Source organism: Sceloporus undulatus, chromosome 4 (assembly GCF_019175285.1).
Source record: "Sceloporus undulatus isolate JIND9_A2432 ecotype Alabama chromosome 4, SceUnd_v1.1, whole genome shotgun sequence".
NCBI lineage: Eukaryota > Metazoa > Chordata > Lepidosauria > Squamata > Phrynosomatidae > Sceloporus > Sceloporus undulatus.
This window is the reverse complement of record NC_056525.1, coordinates 73,515,021-73,536,991: the sequence shown is the minus strand read 5'-3', so window position 1 is coordinate 73,536,991 and position 21,971 is coordinate 73,515,021. Positions and strand designations below refer to the sequence as shown.

Genomic DNA, 21,971 nt, shown 5'->3' with positions numbered 1-21,971 from the left:
CACCCTCAGAACGTCTGGGCAGCAATTACTGAAGGTGCCTGGGGCTATGTTATCCTCCACCACACGGAGGACATTCTCCACGGCTGCCCCAGCCCTTTGGAATACGCTGCCCACCGAGCTCCGCTCAACTACCACCCTGGCCCAATTCAGGAAGGACTTAAAAACCTTCCTGTTCCAACAGGCATTCCCCGACTAAATATCCCGTGGGCCTCCCTCCTCTTCCGTGGCCAAGAGGTTGGGCTAAGGGGTTTTTAATTCTGTTAGTTTTATTGATTGTTTTTATTGATTGTATGGTTAGCCTGGGTAGTTGTATCTTTTTATATTGTTTATGGCACCATTGTTTTTAACCTATGTTGTAAGCCGCCCTGATCTTGGGAAGGAGCGGGATATAAATAAAATTTTATTTATTTATTATTATAAAAACCCAACTCTTTCCCAGTGGACAAAATATCCTGCCTGATTGTCTGAAGAAGTGTCTCCTCATAGGATAGTTAGTAAGTAGCTATTATCCCCTCTGTTGTAAGCCACCCAGATTCCCAGTGATTGGGCAGCATATAAATAAATCCTATTATTATTATTATTATTATTATTATTATTATTATTAGCTAGTTGGCTTCAGTTTAGTTCAGATGGGCAGGGATATTTTTGAAAAGTGTGTAAGATAAGGTGATGTCTGAAATGCTCCATAGGATAGTGAATCGTTCAAGACTTACAGAAAGGAGGGTGATATTTGGCTTGCAAGACATAAATTGTCCACATATGTTCCAAACAATTCTTTCACTGTACAACATCTGCCTCTGAATACTAATGGATGAGGAATACAATCAGGAGGGTGCTATTTTGATCATATTCTGCTTGTAATCTTTCCATAGATATTTTGTTAGACATATGCTGGACTAGACACAGGGCTATAGTTTAGTTTAGCAGGGTGGTCAGGAAGATGATTCTGGAAGTCCTTTTTAACTCTAGAGCAGCGATTCCCAAACTTTGGTCCTCCAAGTATTTTGAACTTCACTTCTCAGAAGCCCTAGCCAGCTAGGCCAGCAGTCAGGAACTATGGTAATCTGAAGTCCAAAACATCTGGAGGACCAAAGTTTGGAAGACATTGCTGTAGAGATCTCAGCTGTTTTATGTGGTGTGGAACATTCTAGGATGCAGTTCTTTGGTTGGCAGAGTTGCATCAAGACTAATGAAATGACAATAGATGATTAAATTGTTAGTGAAAGGCAGATGTCAGAGATGAGCCTTAATAGACATAAACTGAAATTTGAGTTTCACTGTGAATTCGCTTATTTCTGCTGGCTATAGACTAGTGATTTGACCAGAAACTTTTACTGGTAATTGGAAGCAATGCTTTCTAAAGATGAAAGAGGCAATTCAGGCAAAGGTTGATTTTTGTGTGCTTGTGGAGGGGGCAGGTATAGTGAACTTGGACAAAGTGAAATAGCCAGTGGTATTAGGTAGGGCTGAAGCCAAGAAATCAATCTTTTCTCTGTAGCACCATTGCCAGCATTACAGTGGTATAAGTGTCTCTGTACACTATACCTTGCCATTTCCATCTTCTCAGGTATGGACATGTCTGCCTGGTCTTGACATTCCTTAATGTCAGAGCTCTGATGTGCTTAGGGCTGGACACTGGTGAGAATAAACTAGACATTCTGTCAAAATAGTATCCACTTGTTTTGTAGGTGGAGAGAACTCGAGGCTTGCTCTTGAATTGTGGTGTCACATTGTAATCCCATGAGGTGCTGAATCAAGTAAAGAGTCTGCTGTTATGTTTTATGGACCGTTTAGCTTTCCTAATGATGAGCCTAATGCTTCACTACATGTATATATCACCTACTTGCCATTAATAGAAGCCCTGTATAGAAGCTGTTAAACTGGATTCTTCCAGTGCTATTTATTCATTTATTTATTATATTTATACTCCACCTTTCTGCCCAAAAGGTACTAAAACAGGTAGCTAATTTTTTTTTTTGGGGGGGGTTACTCTTTTATTGGGCTTTGTTTCCTTCGGATTGTTCTCATAGCAAGTCGTTCCTGTGGGCTGATAAATTCAGCTGGACAAAAAGAGGAGCCCTGTTCACCACTGTTGTGTACAGTGAGCAAGAACAGCTGCCTGAAAGACCCACAGTTCACTCTTAATCTGGCTGTATTTTGTTTTGTGTCACATACCAGGTGGCAGAATTGCTGACATTCCTCAGGGGGCCAAGCAGGCAACACAGGTAGTTGGGAGGGGGGAAGAAAGGATGATTACCTTTGACTGACAAGATAGTTTGAAGCAAAACAGTCAGAGGTGTAAGATGGATGGATGGAACTAGTGTATGGGAAGTTCTTGGGGGGGTAGGAATGGTATGAGGGCAAGGTAACTGGGGCACAAACCATTAGGTTGCATACTGCATGTATAGGCTACTGCTATCCATGGGCAGTGTGATGTGATAAATGAAAAGGGAGTTGTGTGATACAGCCAATGAGGCTAGACTGAAGAAATACAGCACATTGTCAGTGTTTGTAAGTTAGCTTATTTGCAGGCATTGGGAAAGTATAAATTTTACAGGGGGTTTGCAGTCCTTGGAAAGAGCAACTGAGTAGCACACCCGCATTAAAAAAAATATCTTAAGAGAGCTAAAATCATCAGTATCCCAAGGTTTTTTTTCCCCAATTTTGCTTTATGCCTCCAACATATTAATGTCCTAGACCTAGGGAGATCTAACCCTATCGGGAACCTGCTGAATTTGTGGACTTTGTTTCAGGCTGAAAGGAGGAGGGAATAATTAATTTCAGCCATTGTGGCCAAAGTGCAAGATAATGCTGGCTTGCTGCATCTGCGGTGCCATTGATTTAGAGTGTTGTAAGGACTCCAGCTCCGTTGAGCAAAGAGAGTCTTTGGGTGCCTGACAGTCCTCTCCCTCCCTGCCCTGTGCTTCTTCTAAGCAGCCTTAGGCTGCCTGTCTCTTTGTTAACAGTGTGACAGCAATGTGACACTGTGAAAATAATTACTAACAAATCATGGTGGTGACTACAAACAGCTCACCATCTTCAGAGGCATGTCAGGGTGCATTAGAGCACGACCATGGGAGATGCATGGAAGCTGAAGTTCCCGTTCACTTCAGGGATATTTGCAGACTTTACCTTCCCATCACCACTGTGATAAAAATATAGATGGTCAAATAGGCTTGATATCAACCTAAGAGGTACACAAGAAACATTACAAATCACTTGATGACTAGATTTTCATGTGTGAGCAGGATATATTGCCTGTAGGCGCATGCCAGTCAAGCCTATTGCCATGTGACATTATCTTGTTTTGGGCTGGGGGGGGATAAAGGTGTGTGTGTGTGTGAGAGAGAGAGAGAGAGAGAGAATTTACAAAAAAGCAATTTTGTCTGCTTCCACACTGCAGAAATAATACAGGTTGACACCACTTTAACTGCCATGGCTCAGTGCTGTGAAATTATGGGATTTGTAGTTTGTATTAGCACCAGAGCTCTCTGACAGAGAAGGCTAAACATCTCACAAAGCTACAATTCTCAGATTTCTATAGCATTGCGCTATGGCAGTTATAGTGGTGTCAACCTGGATTATTTCTGCAGTGTGGAAGCAGGTGAAGATACCACAGGTTTAAAATGCATCATTTGATAAATTGAGATTGAAATATGATTTCTGATAGCTCTGAGCAAAAATAAGAAAAAAGGGGGGGGGTGTCCTGTGGGATTTAATTTCCAATTGGACTTCCAGGGTGAGAGAATTCCACAACCAGGGTTCACTGCAGAAAAAGCCCTCTCCCACAATGTATTTTGCCTACTGATGGAACACAGAGGAGGGTGTCTCCAATAGATCTCAATTCTCAGGTAGGCATATATATTAAAGAGGTGCTCCCTCAAGTATTAAGCCCCCAAGCCATTTAGTGCTTTAAATGTTATCACCAGCACCTTGAATGGAAATGTATTAGCAGCCACTGCAATTATTATTATTATTATTATTATTATTATTATTATTATTATTAACCTTTATTTATAAAGCACTGTAAATTTACACAGTGCTGTACATACAATCTTTTAAATTAGACAGTTCCCTGCCCTCAGGCTTACAATCTAAAAAGACACGACACAAAAGGAGAAGGGAGTGGTGGTGGGAAGGGGATCAGGTCCAGCAGTTCTTCTCTACCTCTGAGGCCTGGACCAAGGGGATGGACTGGAGGGAGGGCTTGGCTTCTTAATGGATAGTTAAAATGAGACATCCTGGGGCAGAGAGGGGCTCACCCTTGGGAACGCTTCTCTAAATAATATAGTCTTTAATTCAATTTTAAAATTGGGTGGAGAAGTGAAGAGGTGTACACGTGGTGGAAGAAGGTTCCAGGAGTAAGGAGCAGCAAGTGAGAAGGGATGAATCTTGACTACCAGAGTGGAGAGTACGGGTAGGAATGTAAGGAGAAAGAAGGTCACATAAGTAAGGAGGGGCCAGTCCATGGAGGGCTTTGAAAGTCAACAACAAAAAACTTGTACCAGATGTGGAAGGGGAAGGGAAGCCAATGAAGAGAGGATAAAAGAGGAGAAACATGGTCAAAGCAGCAAGCGGATGTGATAATACGTGCAGCTGAATGCTGGACAGTGATTAAAGGATGGAGGTGTGAGAGAGGAAGCCCTGTCAGAAGAAGCTTACAATAATCTAGTCGCGATACCACTAGGGCATGGACCAGAGTCTTGGCAGTAGAGACTGAGAGGAATGGACGGATCTTGGCAATGCTGTGGAGAAAGAATCTACAGGCCTTGGCAGTGGATCTGGGGAACAAACAACAAAGAAGAGTCAAAAATGAAGCCAAGACTGCAGGCTTGATGAACCGGTTGAATAGAAGTGTCGTCGACAGAAACAGAAAAGGAATACTGAAGGGTGGGTTTAGGTGGAAAGACGAGAAACTCAGTCTTAGACATGCTGAGCTTCAAGCGCCAAAGCCCCATCCACTGAGAGATGGCAGTCAAACAAGTAGAAACTTGCTGTTCAAGCCCCATCGAAAGGTCAGGGGTGGGGAGATACAGCTGAGTGTCATTGGCGTACAGATGATAGGAGAAACCAAAAGAACTGATGAGTTTACCTAGGGACAGTGTGCATAGAGAGAACAAAAGGGGACCCAAGACAGTGCCCTGGGGAACTCCAACAGATAGGGGAACAGAGGACAAAGTCTGACCACCCGTGACCACTGCTAAAGATCTATCTGACAAGTAAGATTTAAACCAGTTGAGAGCAGAGTCGGAGAACCCAAGGTCAGAAAGTAGATCAACCAGGAGACAGTGATCCACAGTGTCGAAGGCTGCAGACAAATCAAGAAGAATGAGAATAGAGTAGAGGCTGTTCACCTTGGCCGCAAGAGATCATTTGAGATCTTGGTGAGGGCTGTCTCTGTAGACTGCCGTGGGTGGAAGCCAGACTGGAAAGGGTCCAGGATGGAGTTGGCTTCAAGAAACTCAATACAGTGAGAATGAACAACCCGTTCCAGGACCTTAGAAAGAAAAGGAAAAAGAGAAATTGGACGATAGCTAGACAAAGAAGAGGGGTCGAGAGACGGTTTCTTCAGAATTGGGGAAACGAGAGCAAGTCCAAAGGGAAGGAACCCACAGAGAGAGAGAGGGATTAAAGATATAGAGGAGCGAGGGCAGAAGAGAAGGGGCTATAGAGATTAGGAGACGGGAGAGAATAGGACCAAGAGAACAAGTTGGAGGTTCCTTCAGAACTGATGTTACAGTGCTCCCTCGGGTTACGAAATTAATTCGTTCCGCGGCTAATTTCGTAACCCGAAAAACCTTCGTAACCTGAATTGCCATAGGCGCTAATGGAAAAAAAGCCGCGGCTCTGCCGCGGCTCCATTGAAAATAGCGCCGAGGTTTTTTCGTAACCCGAAAAAACCTTCGTAAGCCGAAACAATAAATCCCTATGGGATTTTTTCGTATCCCGAAAAATTCGTAAGCTGGGTAATTCGTATCCCGGGGTACCACTGTATATGATACTGTATCTGGAATAGAATTCCAGTGAGCAGTCTAGCTGCTGTATTTTGCACTAGCTGCAGTTTCCATGTCATCTTCAAAAGCAGCTCCATGTAGAGTGGGTTATAGTAGTCTAATTGGGAAATTACCAGTGCATGGACTACTGTGGCTAACTTATTCCTGTCCAGGAAAGGCTGTAGCTGGCAGACCAGTTGAAGTTGGCCCAAAGCACTCTGAGCCACTGAATCAATTTGGGCCTCCAGTGGCAAGGATGGATCTAGGAGTACAGTATACCGAGACTATGCATCTGCTCCTTCAGAGAGGAGTACAATCCCATCCAGATCTGGTAACCTACCCAATTCCTGGACTTGAGAATCGCCAGTCCACAAAGCTCTGTTCTATCAGGATTCAGACTCAGTTTATCCATCTTTTCCAGCATCAAGGCACGGCTCTAGCACCGCCACAGCGCCAGCATCTTCCAGTGACAAGGCCATCTGAGTGTTAGCAGCATACTGATGGCACCCAATCCAAAAACTCCTGATGACCTCTCCCAGCAGCCCCATACAGATATTGAACAGCATTGGTGACGAGATTGAACTGTAGCATCGCACAACACAGTGACCATGGGGGCTGAGAAGGTGTCACCAATGACATTCTGTAGAACCGACTTTGCAGTTATGAATGGAACCACTGTAAAATACATAGTGCTTCTTTTTCCCATCTCCCAGATCTAGTCCAGTAAACTACCATGCCCAAAAGCTGCTGAGAAATCCAAGAGAATCAGCACCCTTCCCCATCATCCTCACAGAGTAGGCCATCAGTCAAAGAAACCAAAACTATTGCAGTTTCCTGAGATACCCTGGCCTGAAACCAGACTGGAAAAGGTCCAGATAATCTGTTTCCTCCAGGATCATCTGAAAGTGCCCAGCCACACCAAGTTTAAGCACCTTTCTCAAATACTGGATATTAATGATAGGGCAGTAGTTTTTTACTCAAAGCATTCTGTGGCTTTTGAAAGGGGAAATAGTGTAGCCCACATGTTGAGCTGTATGATGAATACAAGGATGAGGGGAAGGGTCAAGGGAAGGGAAGCATTCAGGGTGGTTTAAAAAATCTCCCCTCTTGCTAAACTCATGTAATATTTATGGAGGTGTTAAGAGTCAGATGCACTGACCTCTGGGTTGTGCAGTTAAACAGCTCCTGCCTTCTTCCCCCCCCCCCTCCCCCTGCATTCTAATTGCTGCACTTGTCCTTTGCTCTGGAGGTTTCTCTCTGGAAGAACACATGCTAATGGCAGCCAGCTCTGGGATGGTTGTTCTTTTCTCTTAGCACATACCAAGAACAAAACAAACCATTCCTTCTTTGGCTCCAAATGCCAAAGATGGCTGCTTTTGCTGACAACAGCTGGGAATATGTTGCGGAGAACATGGGAGGAGAAAGTATGCTGAGAACATGGGACAGGGCAAGGTTTGCCTGCTGTGTCACAGATAACTCTGCAGCTTTCCTGCTTAACTCTTCTGCACTTTGCCTCTGTGCTGTATTTTCTGGAAGTGTTTGACCCTTTACTGGAGAGGCTATCTGTTCAACTTGATTTGTGTAAACTTTCAAAATTATTTTTGATATTCATTTTTGGGATGCAGGATGCTGATTTAGAGACACTCTGGTTCTCCAGCATATTTTTTTTTTTAACTTAAAATGAATTTTACAATTTTGGTGAGGTGTTGGTAGGAGATGCTTCATCTCTTGGGGTCTAGTCAGCCCTCTGGAAGTAGAAACTGCATTTTGGATGCAGAACGTCTTTGATGAAAAAGATAAAACCAAGTCCCTCTAGAGCAGCCTAGAGCGGTGGGGACAACCTCTGGATTGAGGCACTTCATTGCCATCGCCTAAAAAAACCTACTGGCATCAGAACCACCCAGCACTACTGCTGAATGTGTTGGTTCTGCTGTGGAAGAACTCCTATTGTTTCTCATTTAAATTAAGGCCTTTGTTCCCTGTGCTTTTGTTTACATATCAAATTGCCCTTCCAGGAGGTATTAAAGATTATGATTATATTTTTAGATATGTTGATTGAGGAACACAAACTTGTTGTAGGAGAAAAAATTGCCTTTTTGCACTTGCAGAAATGGCCACAGGAATTCCATAGTCTAAATCTTAAGCCACTAATATCTGTCACTTTTTTTTCTTATATTTTTATAATGAATTTCTTATTTAATAATAACTCTGGGCAGTATACAAATAGATGGAATATACTATACATAAAATAGAGTAAAGCAGCCTTTAGAAAATATGCTACAATTAAAAGTTATCTTTGAATAATCAATCTGTGTGAAAAGATGGTTAAAACAGGGATCTCTGTCCAATGCAGATAACATTTTGTGTGGAAATGGTTACTTTGCTGGGTAATGTGGTAGGGTGTGACTGAACTTGTACACTAAAATCCTTCACAGCAGCACCTGTGACCCTGAAATTTGGTTAGTGTGTGATTCAGCCATGATGTATGCTTTCCCTTTTCTTATTATAATATGTCTGTCTTGTTACTAATGGAGCATGGGTGCATTTTTGCTGCTGGTCAGCCCTCATTAATATCTAGAGGTGACAGGTTGGCATTTGTATGGAAAACTTTCAGTGACCTTCATGTTGTGCACTAATGCTATTGCCATTAATGGCTGTGTGATGCCCAACTCTGAATTTGTTGTTGGTGGCTCATGAATGGGGAGGCGTGTGGGAGAAGGAGCTAGCTGACTCCTTTATTTCTGGAGGTGATGAAGAGAAGCAAGGAGTACTGTTCATGAAAGAAGTGGCATTCCATGTGACAGTAAGGAGACAAATCTTGTTTCAGTAGGGCACTTATGAGTGGGGCATTCTTTAGCAAAGATGAGTGTTATGAATTTTTATAGAAGTGGAAGTATAGGGAGTTTGAGTGTGTGAGAGATATGCTTGAGGAAGCCTGAGTAGATTGGCTGAGGTAGTGACTTATTGATGCCATTAGTGAATTGCTGATCCTCACCTGGAGTTGTGGGCATTATTTGTACAGGAAGAGATTGCATGGAATAGCAGAGTTCTGAGTTAACTGCCAAACTTTCTGGAGATTATTTGGTAGTAACCTTGTTTGAGAATCCTCCTGCAAAATATTTAAACAGCAAAACTCATAGGTCTTTCACCTGTTTGCTTAAGTGACTCTTATTCAGTGGTAGAAGAGAGAGAGAGAGAAAGATGCAGTTCTCTTCAGACCCTTAAAAGCCATAGTTTGTTAGTGTTCTTGGACAACCAACAGAAAAGTCATGTGTTGTGCTTTTCATTTCCTTTTTCTTAGGTGGAGGTCTTTAAACAGAGGCTGGATGGCCATCTGACGGGGATGCTTTGATTTGGATTTCCTGCATGGCAGGGGGTTGGACTAGATTACCCTTGCGGTCTCTTCCAACTCTATTATTCTATGATTCATGCACATGGGTGTATGAGACTGAAATACATCATACTGATTGGCTGTTCTATGACATATAGGGAGACTAGGCACAAGTTAGTGTGAAAAGGAAGCACAATGTTGGTTCCAGCACTAACAGCAAGCATATTGCTTCTTCTTGTAGCCATTAGCCAATGTGAAAAACAGACATCTCCTCTGGCTGGCTGGACACTACTAAGATGATGCCAGGAAAGTAATGAAGTCTGCCATACTCATAAAGGAACAAAATGCAGGTGGCCTGATAGAGAATATTGTAGCAGAGCTCCACAGTTAAAGTACAACAATTCAGGAGAGTGTAAACTGGCTCTTTGACCACACTGTCAATTGTTGAAGACTTGCAGTAAGCTTGGAATATGCTGCCAAGCTGTTAGAGAGCAGCTCTAACACATATCTAGAAGAGCATAGGTGACTTCTCACCTGTAAACCTTAGATTTTCTCTGTTTGTGTGTGAGGCTTAGTAACATTTGAAATCAGGTTATCAGGGCCTAAACTTTAGTGCTTAGATGCATACTAAATATGCACAGCAATGAATATCGAGGTAGAGCCACTTGTACTGAGTAATTCCACTCCACTAGATTTTTTTAAATCTTCATTTTCTTAAAAGCCATATCTTGTACCTCCATTTATCAGCTGATTGTACCAAGTAAGTCATGATCTTTTCTCACTGAGAGTTTCCCATGATCTTCCAAAGTATAATTCTGGAATAATAGCTGTGCCTGTGTCTTGAGGTGGCAAATTATTCTTGGATTAAGGCATAGCAGTGAATTTTGGGTACTGTGTACTTCTCACATAGTTATGGCTCCTAAATTTTCCAAACAGATCTGCAGTTTAGTAAGCTTGAAGGCATATATGGCCATGTTTTTTGTTTCCTCTCTTTTGTAGTGCATAAATAGAAGGAGGAATGTATGGTTTTCCTCTTAGGTATAGAAATAGACTGTGTCATTCTGCTTTCTCCTTTACCTGCCGCATCTTTTTTCACATAGTGTGTATGCAATTCAATGCCTTTCCTGCAAGGCTCCGTTAGTTATTATTTTCTTAGAGGATGATAATAAAAATATTTTAAATTAAAAAACAAAAAATTAAACAGATTTTCAATCAGATTTTCTGACCAAGAAGGTATAGGTCTGTGGTTCCCTTCCTTGTATGACTTTGCATCACTATTTGTGTGGAAGATTTTTTACTGAAGCTGCATTGACAAGGTTTTCTGCATATTTTCCAAACATGACAGTGTATTGGCTTCTGTTAATGCCCATGACCAAGTCTGTGAGTCTCAAGATTTAATGTTTTCCCCATTTTTTTCCCAAGGGATAAGATTTTTCTAAAAGCAGCAACCTCAATATCAATAAATCCAGCATGTTGGAAAAGGCTGTTTCCTTGGGATTCTGACTTTCTGAACCCAGAAGCAAAATGACATTAACTGTCTGCTTAGTTGGAAGACTTGGCACATTAATTTTTTATACACTCAGACCACCTGAGTGACTGGATTCAATTAAAGACCCCCCCCTCTTTTCTTTTTATCTTCACTCCCCCCATTTTATTAATGTGGCTCCTCCATAAAGAAAATAGAGGGACCTGTTGAAATGTGAAACCCTTATTTCTTAGTGTGACCCCCTAGATAATTAGGGTTAAATTGATATGCTATCACACAGTGACACATTTTATCTGCCTCTGTTTGTACAAGAGGATACAATGGTGGAGGAAGGACCAATTTGTGCCCTTCTCTCACTAACCAGGCAGAGATAAAAGGTGTCACTAGGCCGATAATGTCCTCGCCTAGCACTCCTTTATTGTTGCTCATTTTGCTATTCCACCCCCCCCCCCCCAACCCTGTTCTTTCATTCTTTTAATACTCTTGCCATATTTTAGCTCCTTGCCATTGCATAATGATGCCCTTCTAAATGTGTGTGTACTATCTGCAACTCTGGCTGACAGCCTTGCCTGATAACCAAATTCCTGTCCATCCATCACTAGCTGCTTCTCTTCAACTTAAGGAAAGTGATAACCAAAGCATAGCTGTTTATCACCGCCAAGCTGGGCTCTCGTGTCCTAGCTGGAAGAAAGGAGAGCATGCTTCAGAGGAAGAAAGCAAACCATGTGATTTTGCCTTCAATTTGTATACCTTTCCTTTTGCTAGCCTTTCACTGTGGCTAGTGTTGTATGCATTCTAAAAGCTCTCTCTCACATGAAGGTAGTCTGGAATTTAACAGAGAGCAGAGTGACTTTTATTTGGTTTTGGAATTTTATTTTCTAGGTATTATGGCTTCAGAATAAAAAATTGATGATTACTTTTTGCTTCCAGCCTAGTACCTGTTGCAGAGGCCATAAAGCAGAATGCAAAGGGAAGAGACATTTCTTGTCTTTTCTCCAATCAAACAGCATTCAGAACTGGTTTGCTGTCTCTGATCTTGGAGGTGTTAATAAATAATAATAAAATTTATTTATATACCGCTTTTCCAAAACTGATCAGAGCGGTGCACAACAAAGTACAAATACAATAATCAAAAATAACAACACGATATATACATAACATTAAAACTTGACAATAAAAATTCAATCGCAATTTAAAACCATAAAAACCATATCAAAGCCAGCTGTTGTAAAAGTATTGTGAAGTACTAGGCAGTGATGAGAGCCAGCTTCGTGTAGTGGCTTGAGTGTTGGACTATGACTCTGGAGACCAGGGTTCTCATCCTGGCTTGGCCATGTAATCCCACTGGGTGACCTTGGGCAAGTCACACTCTCAGCTCAGGGAATGGCAATTGTAAATCTCTCTGAAGAAATTTGCCAAGAAAATCCTATAAGTTTTCCTTAGGGTCGCCATAATTCAAAAATGACTCAGAGGCACACAACAACAACAACAAAAGATGATAGTTTTTTGGAGGTTTTTCGGGCTATGTGACCATGTTCTGGAAGAGTTTATGTTAGCGTGGTTTGTGCAGTCAGCGTCTGGCACCAGAGTCTCCACCTTCTGTGATGCAAGCAGCTGCTTGCAAGCTGGAGAAACACCTCTCCTTCAGTGTCAGTGAAGAAATACTGCAGACAGATGTCTCACTAACAGGCATTTATTCTTCAGAAGTTCCACTATATACAATGCTGTCATACAACTCCAACACGGTCCACCGTCCACCATCCACCATCACAACAACCCACAGCGACCCACACTGTGACTTGAGGCACACCTAGGGTTGCCATAACCCCCCCCCCCCGTGACCAGCACACTTTTGGGGGTGGCCCTCCCGATCAACGTTCCGTTTTGGCCCCCACCCGTGCCTGGTCCCCGTTTGGGGGCCCGCTCCGGCCATTGCCGCTGCCGCTAATGCGACTGCTGGGCGCCAACCCACCTCCTCCTCCAGCTCCGCCTTCCTCCTCTTCCCGCCTCAGGGCGAGGGCTTGAATGCTGCCCAGGCCTCAGTAGAGGTCAGCGGCACGCCGCGCCTGCCCCACTTCCTTCGCGCGCAGGGAAGGAAGTGGGGCAGGCGTGCGCGCTGCGCTGCGGCCCCTACTAGGCTGGGCGCCATTCAGCCCTCGCCCTGGAGGCGCGCCTGCAGGCCTCAGGGCAGGAGAGAAGGTCTCTCCTCCAAAGGAGCCCTTCCTCTCCTGCTTGGGGCTTGCCCCGCCGGCCAGACAGGCCTCAGGGCAGGAGAGAAGGGTCTCCTCCTCCAAGGAGACCCTTCTCTCCCTGCCTTGGGCTTGCCCCGCCGGCCAGGCAGGCTCCATGGCAGGGAGAGAAGGGTCTCTCCTCCAAGGAGACCCTTCTCTCCCTGCCTTGGGTGTTGCACCGCCAGGCAGGCTCCAGGGCAGGGAGAGAAGGGTCTCTCTCTCCAAGGGAGACCCTTCTCCTGCCTTGGCTTGCCCCACATCCAGGCGGCAGGGAGAGAAGGGTCTCTCCTCCAAGGGAGACCCTTTTTTCCCTGCCTTGCAGCTTGCTCCTCTTCTTTCTCCTCCTCCTTTTGAGGCAGACCCTTTTGGCCCTGCCTCTTCTTTCTGTGTCACAATGATCTCTGTCCCCCTGTCCAGGGTGACTTTGCACTTTTGTAGCCTTTTGCAGCCCTTCACTGCACTTGGTGACCATCATCTCTGATGTCATTTCCCATGACTCAGCACTGGTGGAAAAATGCCTTGTCATCATGGCTGGCAATGACCCTTTGTTGTCCAGTCACTATTTAATACCACATTGTGCATTTTCTCAGGCCTCTATATCCCAACAGTTTATTCCTGATGTTTCGCCAGCATCTGTGGCTCACATCTTTAGAGAATGCTGGCATGGAAGTGAGTGGGGTATATATACAGTGATACCTCCACTATCGATGTATATATCTAACTCCCCTTTAAAACCTTCTGAATACCATACTTTGTAGTAACAAATCTCATAGTTTAAGAAGGCACCAGGTGGAAAATTCCTTCCCTTTTTATCTGTCCACCTGAAACTCCCACCCATACATTTTAATATTATATGGGGAGGATATTTTTGTCCATTTTCCTTTTATTGTGTCACAATCCTTACTCTTAAAAAAAACAATAAGCCTCAAACACTATAACCTTTTCCCATAGTTGCTTCAGCCTTTTTTTAAAAATACTCTTTACATCTCTACAATATTTTTTTTCTAAGACTGGCAGTCAAAATTGTATGCAGTGATCCAAGTGTGGTCTCAAGCTAGATATGTGTTAAAGCACTGTGATAATGGTAATTTTATGTTCAATCCTTTTTCTGTTAATCCTTAGCATGCAGTTTGCTTTTTTCATAGCTGCATCATAATCGGTCAGTGATTTTGTATTTTGTTGTTGTTGATCCTCTACCACAGTCCCAACATTTTTTCCTAGGTCAAACCAGTATACATGTGAAATTGGGGGGGAGGGGCAGGGTTTTCTCAGTGTGCATCATCACACATTTTCTTACATTGATCTGCATATATCGTTGTATGTCCCATTTATTCAATCTGGAGAAGTCATTTTGAAGCCTTTTCAATCCCTTTTCATTTTTAATTTGATGTATTCAACACATTTAGCCACCTCAGTGCTCAGCCCAGGTCACTTATAAACAAGTTGAAAAGCACAGATCCTTGGAAGACTCAATTTTTTATATCCCTGTGTCTTGAAAACTTGCCTCTTATTTCTGTGTTTTGGTAGCTCCTTTTGTGCAAGCAGTAGTCTGCTTAGGAACAGATCTTTCAGTTGATGTTTTCAGGAGTTCTATTTCCAAGTGGTAGGACTGGATCAAGATGAATCATTTGAGAAGTCAACAGGTTGCTAAGTCCATGATCTATTGACTCTTTTATTGGAGGGTGATTATTATGGCAACAGGAGTACAGGTCACCTCTCTCCTTTAAGATGAGGCTAATTTGAATCCTGGTATGGTATGCCTTGGAGAAGTCATGTTCCTGTAAAACAACAAAAACAATTTTTATTTCCTAACTGCCTCTGCTTGAGGCGGGGTACAACATGTACAAATACGGTATATGTACACTGAAAGATGTTACTGAGATCTTCCTTGGCATGGCATAATGTGATGGCTTGTTCCCACATCCATTAGTTTGGGTGGCGGAATACAATCAATATTGAAGGAAGATAATTAATCCAGCAAAACTTGTAGGTATATAAATGTGGAGTAAATGCACATTTACCATGTGTATCTATTAATTACATTAAGGGGAAAAGCCAGGTTTTAGGAAATCTGGCAGTAATGGCAGTGCATATTTTGCCTTCTTCTTACTTTCATTTCCCCATCACCACACCAACCAGTGTCACTGTCTCCTTACTTAAGCTTGTGAAAATCCCTGCAAGAGGACAACAAATGTTGCTGTTACTAATGAGGTCTTTTGCTTTCTGCAAACTGACATTATGGAGTTCTTCTCCCCAGATGCAGTATTACTAACACCAAGAAAAATGCCCTGCCTAGCCTGATCCCATCTCATGTCTTCTTTGTAGAGTCTCTGCTCACAGAAAATAGTTTGCAACAAAGTGCTGGGTGCAAAGTGCATGCCTAATTTGCATATCCAATTGCTTGGATTGCAGTAATTATCATGTGTAAATGGATCTATTAATCACTTATTTAATTAATTTTTGGTCTGTCCTAAGTTAGCCTCATTCATACCCAATCCAGCATTCAAAGCATCTCCAAAAATCTTTAGCAAAGCATTAATAAGCATATGACCTGTAAACTACCCCATATCAATCAAATTGATTGGGGACAAATGAATCTAATTTCCAAAATAAAGGCTCCATTGCCCATTCTTTGCCCCTCCAATAGTAAAAGGCAAGGTGGAGGTGCTGAGAGTTTTTGTGACTGTTGACTGATAAATCCAGGTTCTTACAGTTGGAGATCCCTCTCTTCAGTGTTATGCCCCCTTTTGCCAGGGTATTAGGTTTTTCCCCTTCTGATTGTTATAGTGTTTGGCATCCTAAGTATATCTCTGCATGTTCAGCACTTGCACCTTAGCTGTGAAGCTTGTGCTTTGCTCTGACGATCTGCTTGTGTGATGATCTTGTAAACTTGGTATCTTTGGATCCAGGTGCAAACACTGGGCCACCAACATAATTTGTGAATGACTGTATAGGCTTTTAAATTTCTCTCTTACTTTACTTCGGAAAGATTACTTCTTAGATAAATTCTGCATATTTACCTGAAAAGAGTAGCTTCAAACCAGAACTCTTCTACCTGAGATGACCTTATGAAAACACTGTATATTGTTTTTGTGACTTTTGAATAGCAGTGGTTGTGATCAGTTGACTATATTCTAGTTCCTTATTCTTTATTTTACGATTGAGATTTCTTTTATAATGCCAAATTTCATACAGAGGAGTCATTTGCAATCCATATTTACTAAGGTACTGGGATGGCGATAATTGGAGAGGAAAAAAAAAGGAAGTAGGCCTGCATCTACACTGCAAAATTAATGCAATTTGATACCACTTTAACTGCCATGGCTCAGTACTATGGAATTCTGGTATTTGTAGTTTTGTGAGATATTTAGTCTTCTCTATCAGAGAGCTTTGTGCCATTGCAAACTACAGATCCCAGGATTCCATTTATGGAACCATGGCAGTTAAAGAGGTGTTGAACTGCATTATTTCCTGCAAGAGGATAGCAGGATCTGTTTCGGCCCCTAAAGGCCATTTTCAGATATTCTGAGGGCAAAATGGATTTTGTTGTTTTGTTTTTTTGGGAAAAGTTTATCAAAGTGTGACTTTGACCTTGAGGGGTATGTTCACTGGGGTTCCAAACATGATGAAAATGCCTTCTATACTCCATAGAGATTATTTTTGGGCATTTCAGAGCAAAACAATTTAGAGCTCTGGGAGAGGCCTGGGGACTACAAAAATGTCTCTTGGGTCTCCACACTTTACTTACCCGTTCTAGGGCTCTAGTGAAAAACTTGCTCATCTCATGAACATACTCAGTCCAAACATCTGTCAGTCCCCTCACCTCTATTTTGTCCACTTTGATAGCAACATCTGGGGAAGAAAACTGGTATTTTTGCCCAGTTTTTGCCCTGACAGTAGTTTAAGTAACCTTCCTCATATTTTTTTAAACATCTGCATTGTACATTGTCTTCATTATGAACTCATCATGTTCTTCGAGTTGCCTTTTTTCAGTACTCATTTCATCAGTGGACTGTTTTCCATCCATTTTCATTGTGTTTTGTGTCCTGTTTTTTTTTAAAATGACGCCTTGTTGTTTGTTGTTGCTGTTGTTGTGTGTCTTCAAGTCTGAGACCCTAAGATGAACCTATCATGAGGTTTTCTTCGGAAGATTTGTTCAGAGTAGGTTTGCCTTTGCCTCCCCCTGAGGCTGAGAGAGAGTGATGTGCCCAAGGCCACCCAGTGGGTTTCCATGGCCAAGTTGGGATTTGAACCCTGGTCTCCAAAGTCATAGTACAATGCGCAAACACCACATTTTGTAAGAGAACTATGTAGCATTGAAAGATATTGATCATCTGCCTAGGATGATGCTATGGAGGCATTCTCACTCTTTCTTTTAAAATGCCTCTGTATTAAGCAAACTCCTATTGGAACTGTTTGGCATCCTAAGCATACAACAGTTCTTGTCTGTAGTATACATTCGAGACTAGAGATGGGGAACCTCTGACCCTCTAGATCAGAGTCTACTATTCGGTGTTCCTAGATTACAGAACTCATCATCCCTAGCCATTGGCCCAAATGGCTAGGGCTTGTGGGGCTTGAATCCAACATTTGAAGGCCACAGGTTTCCCATCCCTTGTCTTGTGCTTGGACTGAGTGGCACTGTTTGATCTCTGTCAAATGCCTGGGATCCTTCTGAAATGCAGACTGGAGCTATAAGAACATTTTATTCTTTCCCTTTTCGAAGAACCAGAAGTGTTTAATAAAGCTAACTTGGTTTTGTCAGACTGCTCTAATTTGCACTCTTTCCTCTCTTACAGGTTACCTGGACAATGCCAATACTTAGGGCTTCCAGTTGCTGATTACTTCAAACAGTGGATTAATCTCAAAAAGGTATTTTCATTTTAAATCTACCCCCACCCCCACCCCCACCCCTGTCTCTTCTGTTTCTTCTTCGTTCTCTCATTCTCCCTTCCTCTCTTCCTTCAAGGAGGTATTTAATAAGCATTGCTGTTTTGCATTGAAATGAGGAGTTATTTTCTCAGAGGCTGGGTGAAGCGAAGTTCCTATTGTATCTCTCCTAATAGAGTCTTACTGTACTTGATGGAATATGGTCTGCAGCTGAGGAGAATCCCATTGTGGCCACCCTCACGCAGCACCTCTATGCATAATAACTCAGCATCTCTCTGAGAAAGGCTGGGTCAGCTGGAGCATAGCCAAGCCTGCTCTCTGCTCCCACCATTTCTAAGCCTTCCACCCCTGCTGAATATTAGCCAGCTGTTCCTCAGCTCTGAAAATCCTGGGGGAGGGGATATAGAAATAAAGTCTGCTTAAGACACCTTGTTCCTTTATTCTTCATAAAAGACAACAACATATATTTCCCAGCTCTCCCAATAGTTTTTTAGCTGTAATCATTAAGACATGAATGCTTCTGATACCTCATGGAGGGACTGCTCAGGCCCCTTTCTAAAGAGAGCACCCTCTGGCAGTTATTTGTATAGAAATCTTCCAGCCAACCCTGGGTGTCCATAAGAAGAAGTTGGAACTGATAGTTGGTGCAGGAAAGAAAGGGAAAAAAAGTTGCATAGCAATGTCATGACTTTTTAAGTTCCATCTGCTTCATGTTAAGGCATCGTAGTGCCACTGAATTTAGCAGTTTTACTTGTTAGATAGAAACTTGCTAGTGGAAATCTGCCTATGATTTGCCTTTCCCTCTATTTTGTTATACCCCTTTCTGAGAACTGAGAATAAGGGACATTACAAACAGTAACAGAACAAAAATTAACACGAACTGTTCTGTCAAATCAGGGTAGGGCAGAAATGTAACAAGGGAGAGGCTAGCAGCATGTTTTTCCTGAAGCTTGACAAGGGTTTCCTTCGTTCTCTGCTGTCAGAGCAAATCTCTTATTGTCAGGCTTTTGCAAATGTAACTTGAAAGCATATTGGGGCATTGTGCAGTTCAGTGACCATTAATGATCGCCATTTGAAGTTCACTAAACTTCTGGTGAATGGGTAGCAGCGATATAACCAGCTGATTGATAGTAGATATACAGAAAAGTCAAATCTGCTTTGTGTGCTGATGTTTGATATCAGCTGGCATAAACCCTTGGCAGTTTAGTACCCCTGGCCATTGGGACAATATGTTCTGTCTTTTGGCCATCATTTTGGGCTATCAGGTTCAGCCCTTTAGAAAGCTGGTTTTTATTTTGTATAATCCACTTTGACATACAGACAGAGGAAAATTTTATGTCTCTTTCAGGGCGTAGTTTCATAGAGCAGATGTTTGATGAGAAATCATGATGTTTTAATGTCATAGAAATGGTCAGGACAGAGAATGAGTAGAGATGAGGAGTCATGTACAGAAGGGGTTATCATCACTCAACTCACTACACCCTCTCTTCCTTATAAAGTGTGGTCACTCTAGCGACTATGTCAGAAAGAAATAGAAGCTTACTTGCTCTGCAAGATATGGGGAGAGCAGGATTTCACTGTCTTCACATTTTCCAGATTGCCAAGAAGAAAGAGTGTGTTCTTAGGTTCAGGCTTAAAAATTCTGAGACATGAAAGTCCCCCAGCACCCTTGCTCCTTGATGTTGGGTGGTTGCTGGACTTGGGTTCCTAATGTTACAGTTTATTTGTTTTATTAGATTAGTATCCCTCTGGGAATCTACAAAAGACAGAGTATGTGGAGAGATTTCCTTTAAAGCCAGTGCTGGGTGGCTGAGTGTCCAGCAGTGAACACTGTCTTGCTAATGAGTTACCTTGTGGGGCTCCTAGCAAATTTAATAATAAAAAAAACCCCATGGGATGCAGACAGAAGTCTTGCAGTGAGAGAGTCTTTTGTTCAGGAAGATTTGGAGGAAAGCACTGAGGGATAATGGCAGCAAATCTCAGTGGGACATGTCTAGTTGGCTACGTTAGAGAAATAGGAAGTAACCTTTGGGACTGTTTGATTTTGGGGACTTTGAAAGAGGAAACAGATCTCTTACCACTATTGGTTAGTTGCAGAAACATGGCATCAAACATGGACATGCCCTCTATGGTGAACTGGTGATATGGCAAAACCATGCCATTCTTTATCTGATGACAATGTGTTCGAGACAGCAGCTGGATAAACAGACCTGAGGGAAGGAGAGAAGAACCACCATTAGGGGAAATAAACTGTGGCTTCTTTGGCTGCTGATAAGCTGAATCTTGGCTTGTTAAAAAGATATGAAATAGGTCCAGCATACTTGGTGGTAGGGTCTGGTTAAGCATATTGACTATCCATGTGTTTTGCCACAACCATGTAACTAATTTCTGAACAAATACATTGTTTAATTCAGATGTGTATGTGGGTACCTTGTTAGAGGGTATTGTGGGTTTTGTGAGTGCTTAAGTCAGCTATCTGGAGTTTTACACCAATTTCTGTAGGGAGGCTATAGATAATAAATAATAGAAAATAGTTGTGCATAGTTACTATAAGCAGGAAGATAAAGTGCAAAACAAAATGGGCAAGTTGTATCTTCAAGACACCCAAATTTCTTAGCACTCTTGCAACAGCTCTTGTTTCAACTGGATTTTGTTGGAGAATTCTGCTTTTAGTTAAAGCTAGGCCACCTATATTTCTTGTCTTCATTATCTTGTGTTTTTAAGCTAACACAGGCAGGAAACTGATTTGTGCCTTGTAACCTTGAGTGTTTTTGTCATTGTGACTGTTGTAGCAAGAGGAGCTACCCATGTTCACACACTTAACTGTCAGATCCATGTTACTTCCAGTAGGTTATCATGTGTGTGTAAGAAAGGAAAGCCATTGCTGTAGGAATAATAAGGTACAGTGCTCCCTCGGGTTACGAAATTAATTCGTTCCGCGGCTAATTTCGTAACCCGAAAAACCTTCGTAACCTGAATTGCCATAGGCGCTAATGGAAAAAAAAGCCGCGGCTCCATTGAAAACAGCGCCGAGGTTTTTTCGTAACCCGAAAAAACCTTCGTAAGCCGAAACAATAAATCCCTATGGGATTTTTTTCGTATCCCGAAAAATTCGTAAGCTGGGTAATTCGTATCCCGGGGTACCACTGTATTCTTAGCCTTTTCTGGATGAATTAGTACAGAAGTGGGGAAAAATCCATTCTATTCCTCCCCTCCCCATATAAAGGTTAAAGGCAGCCTGATACATAGATTCAGGAGCTGGATGAAATGTAAGAACTTAGTATGGGCAGAAATCAGCAGCAATGACAGCAAACCCTGCTTAAAGCTGGATGTGTTGTCAGAAGTTTTACTTTCCTCTGCCTGCAAATGCTTCCTCTCTGCCAAACCGCATTGGCCTCTCAATGACATTTTTAATGTCACTGAGCGATCTTGTATCCTTTTGTGAACTGTCACTTTAGTGAAGACTTGGGGCAGAGAGTTTATTGTGCTCTTTGCCTTGACTAGATCTGTACTGGGGAGGGCTACTGGAGATAGGAATTTTATTAGAATGTTCCTCTACATCAGATCTTTTAAAAAATCTTTTCAGTGGGCAGTCACTGAGATAGTTGCTGAGTGCTGCTGGCTGGCTTCTCTTCCCCTGCTGTCAAAATTCATCTGTATGATCAGCAGAGGTGCTGTGGGTTAGTATTAAGGGATATTAAGAAAGCTGGAAGTTCTCTTGTTTGGTCATGTCCAAGGCTGCAAAAGGCAAGAGTGCTTGCAGGTCAGGATGGAAGAGACATTAGGAGAAATTACAAGTGACTTTAATAGAAGAGGCCAGTGGGCAGTGATAGAGCCATGTGGATAAAGCAGTGGTATGGGGAAAAGCCAGGAGAGGAGAGCAAAGTTACTGCTGCTTGTGGTGGTCGTCTCTATACCTTCAAGTGGGAGAGAGGCACAGTTATGCACGAGGATACAAATAAAAAACATGGTAAAATTAGTAAGAGAGACCCATCAACAAAAAACAATAATACATCATAAATGATAAAATAATAGAAACA

At 42.4% G+C, this 21,971-nt stretch overlaps 1 protein-coding gene across 1 annotated transcript in view; it reads left to right on the top strand.

Annotated features, from left to right (window-relative positions):
- Positions 1–21,971, top strand: part of ERI3 (ERI1 exoribonuclease family member 3) — a 279,690-nt gene that overhangs the window by 69,489 nt on the left and 188,230 nt on the right. Inside the window, 1 exon segment of the mRNA XM_042465319.1 lies at positions 17,841–17,913. Within this exon segment, the coding sequence (XP_042321253.1) occupies positions 17,841–17,913 (73 nt within the window).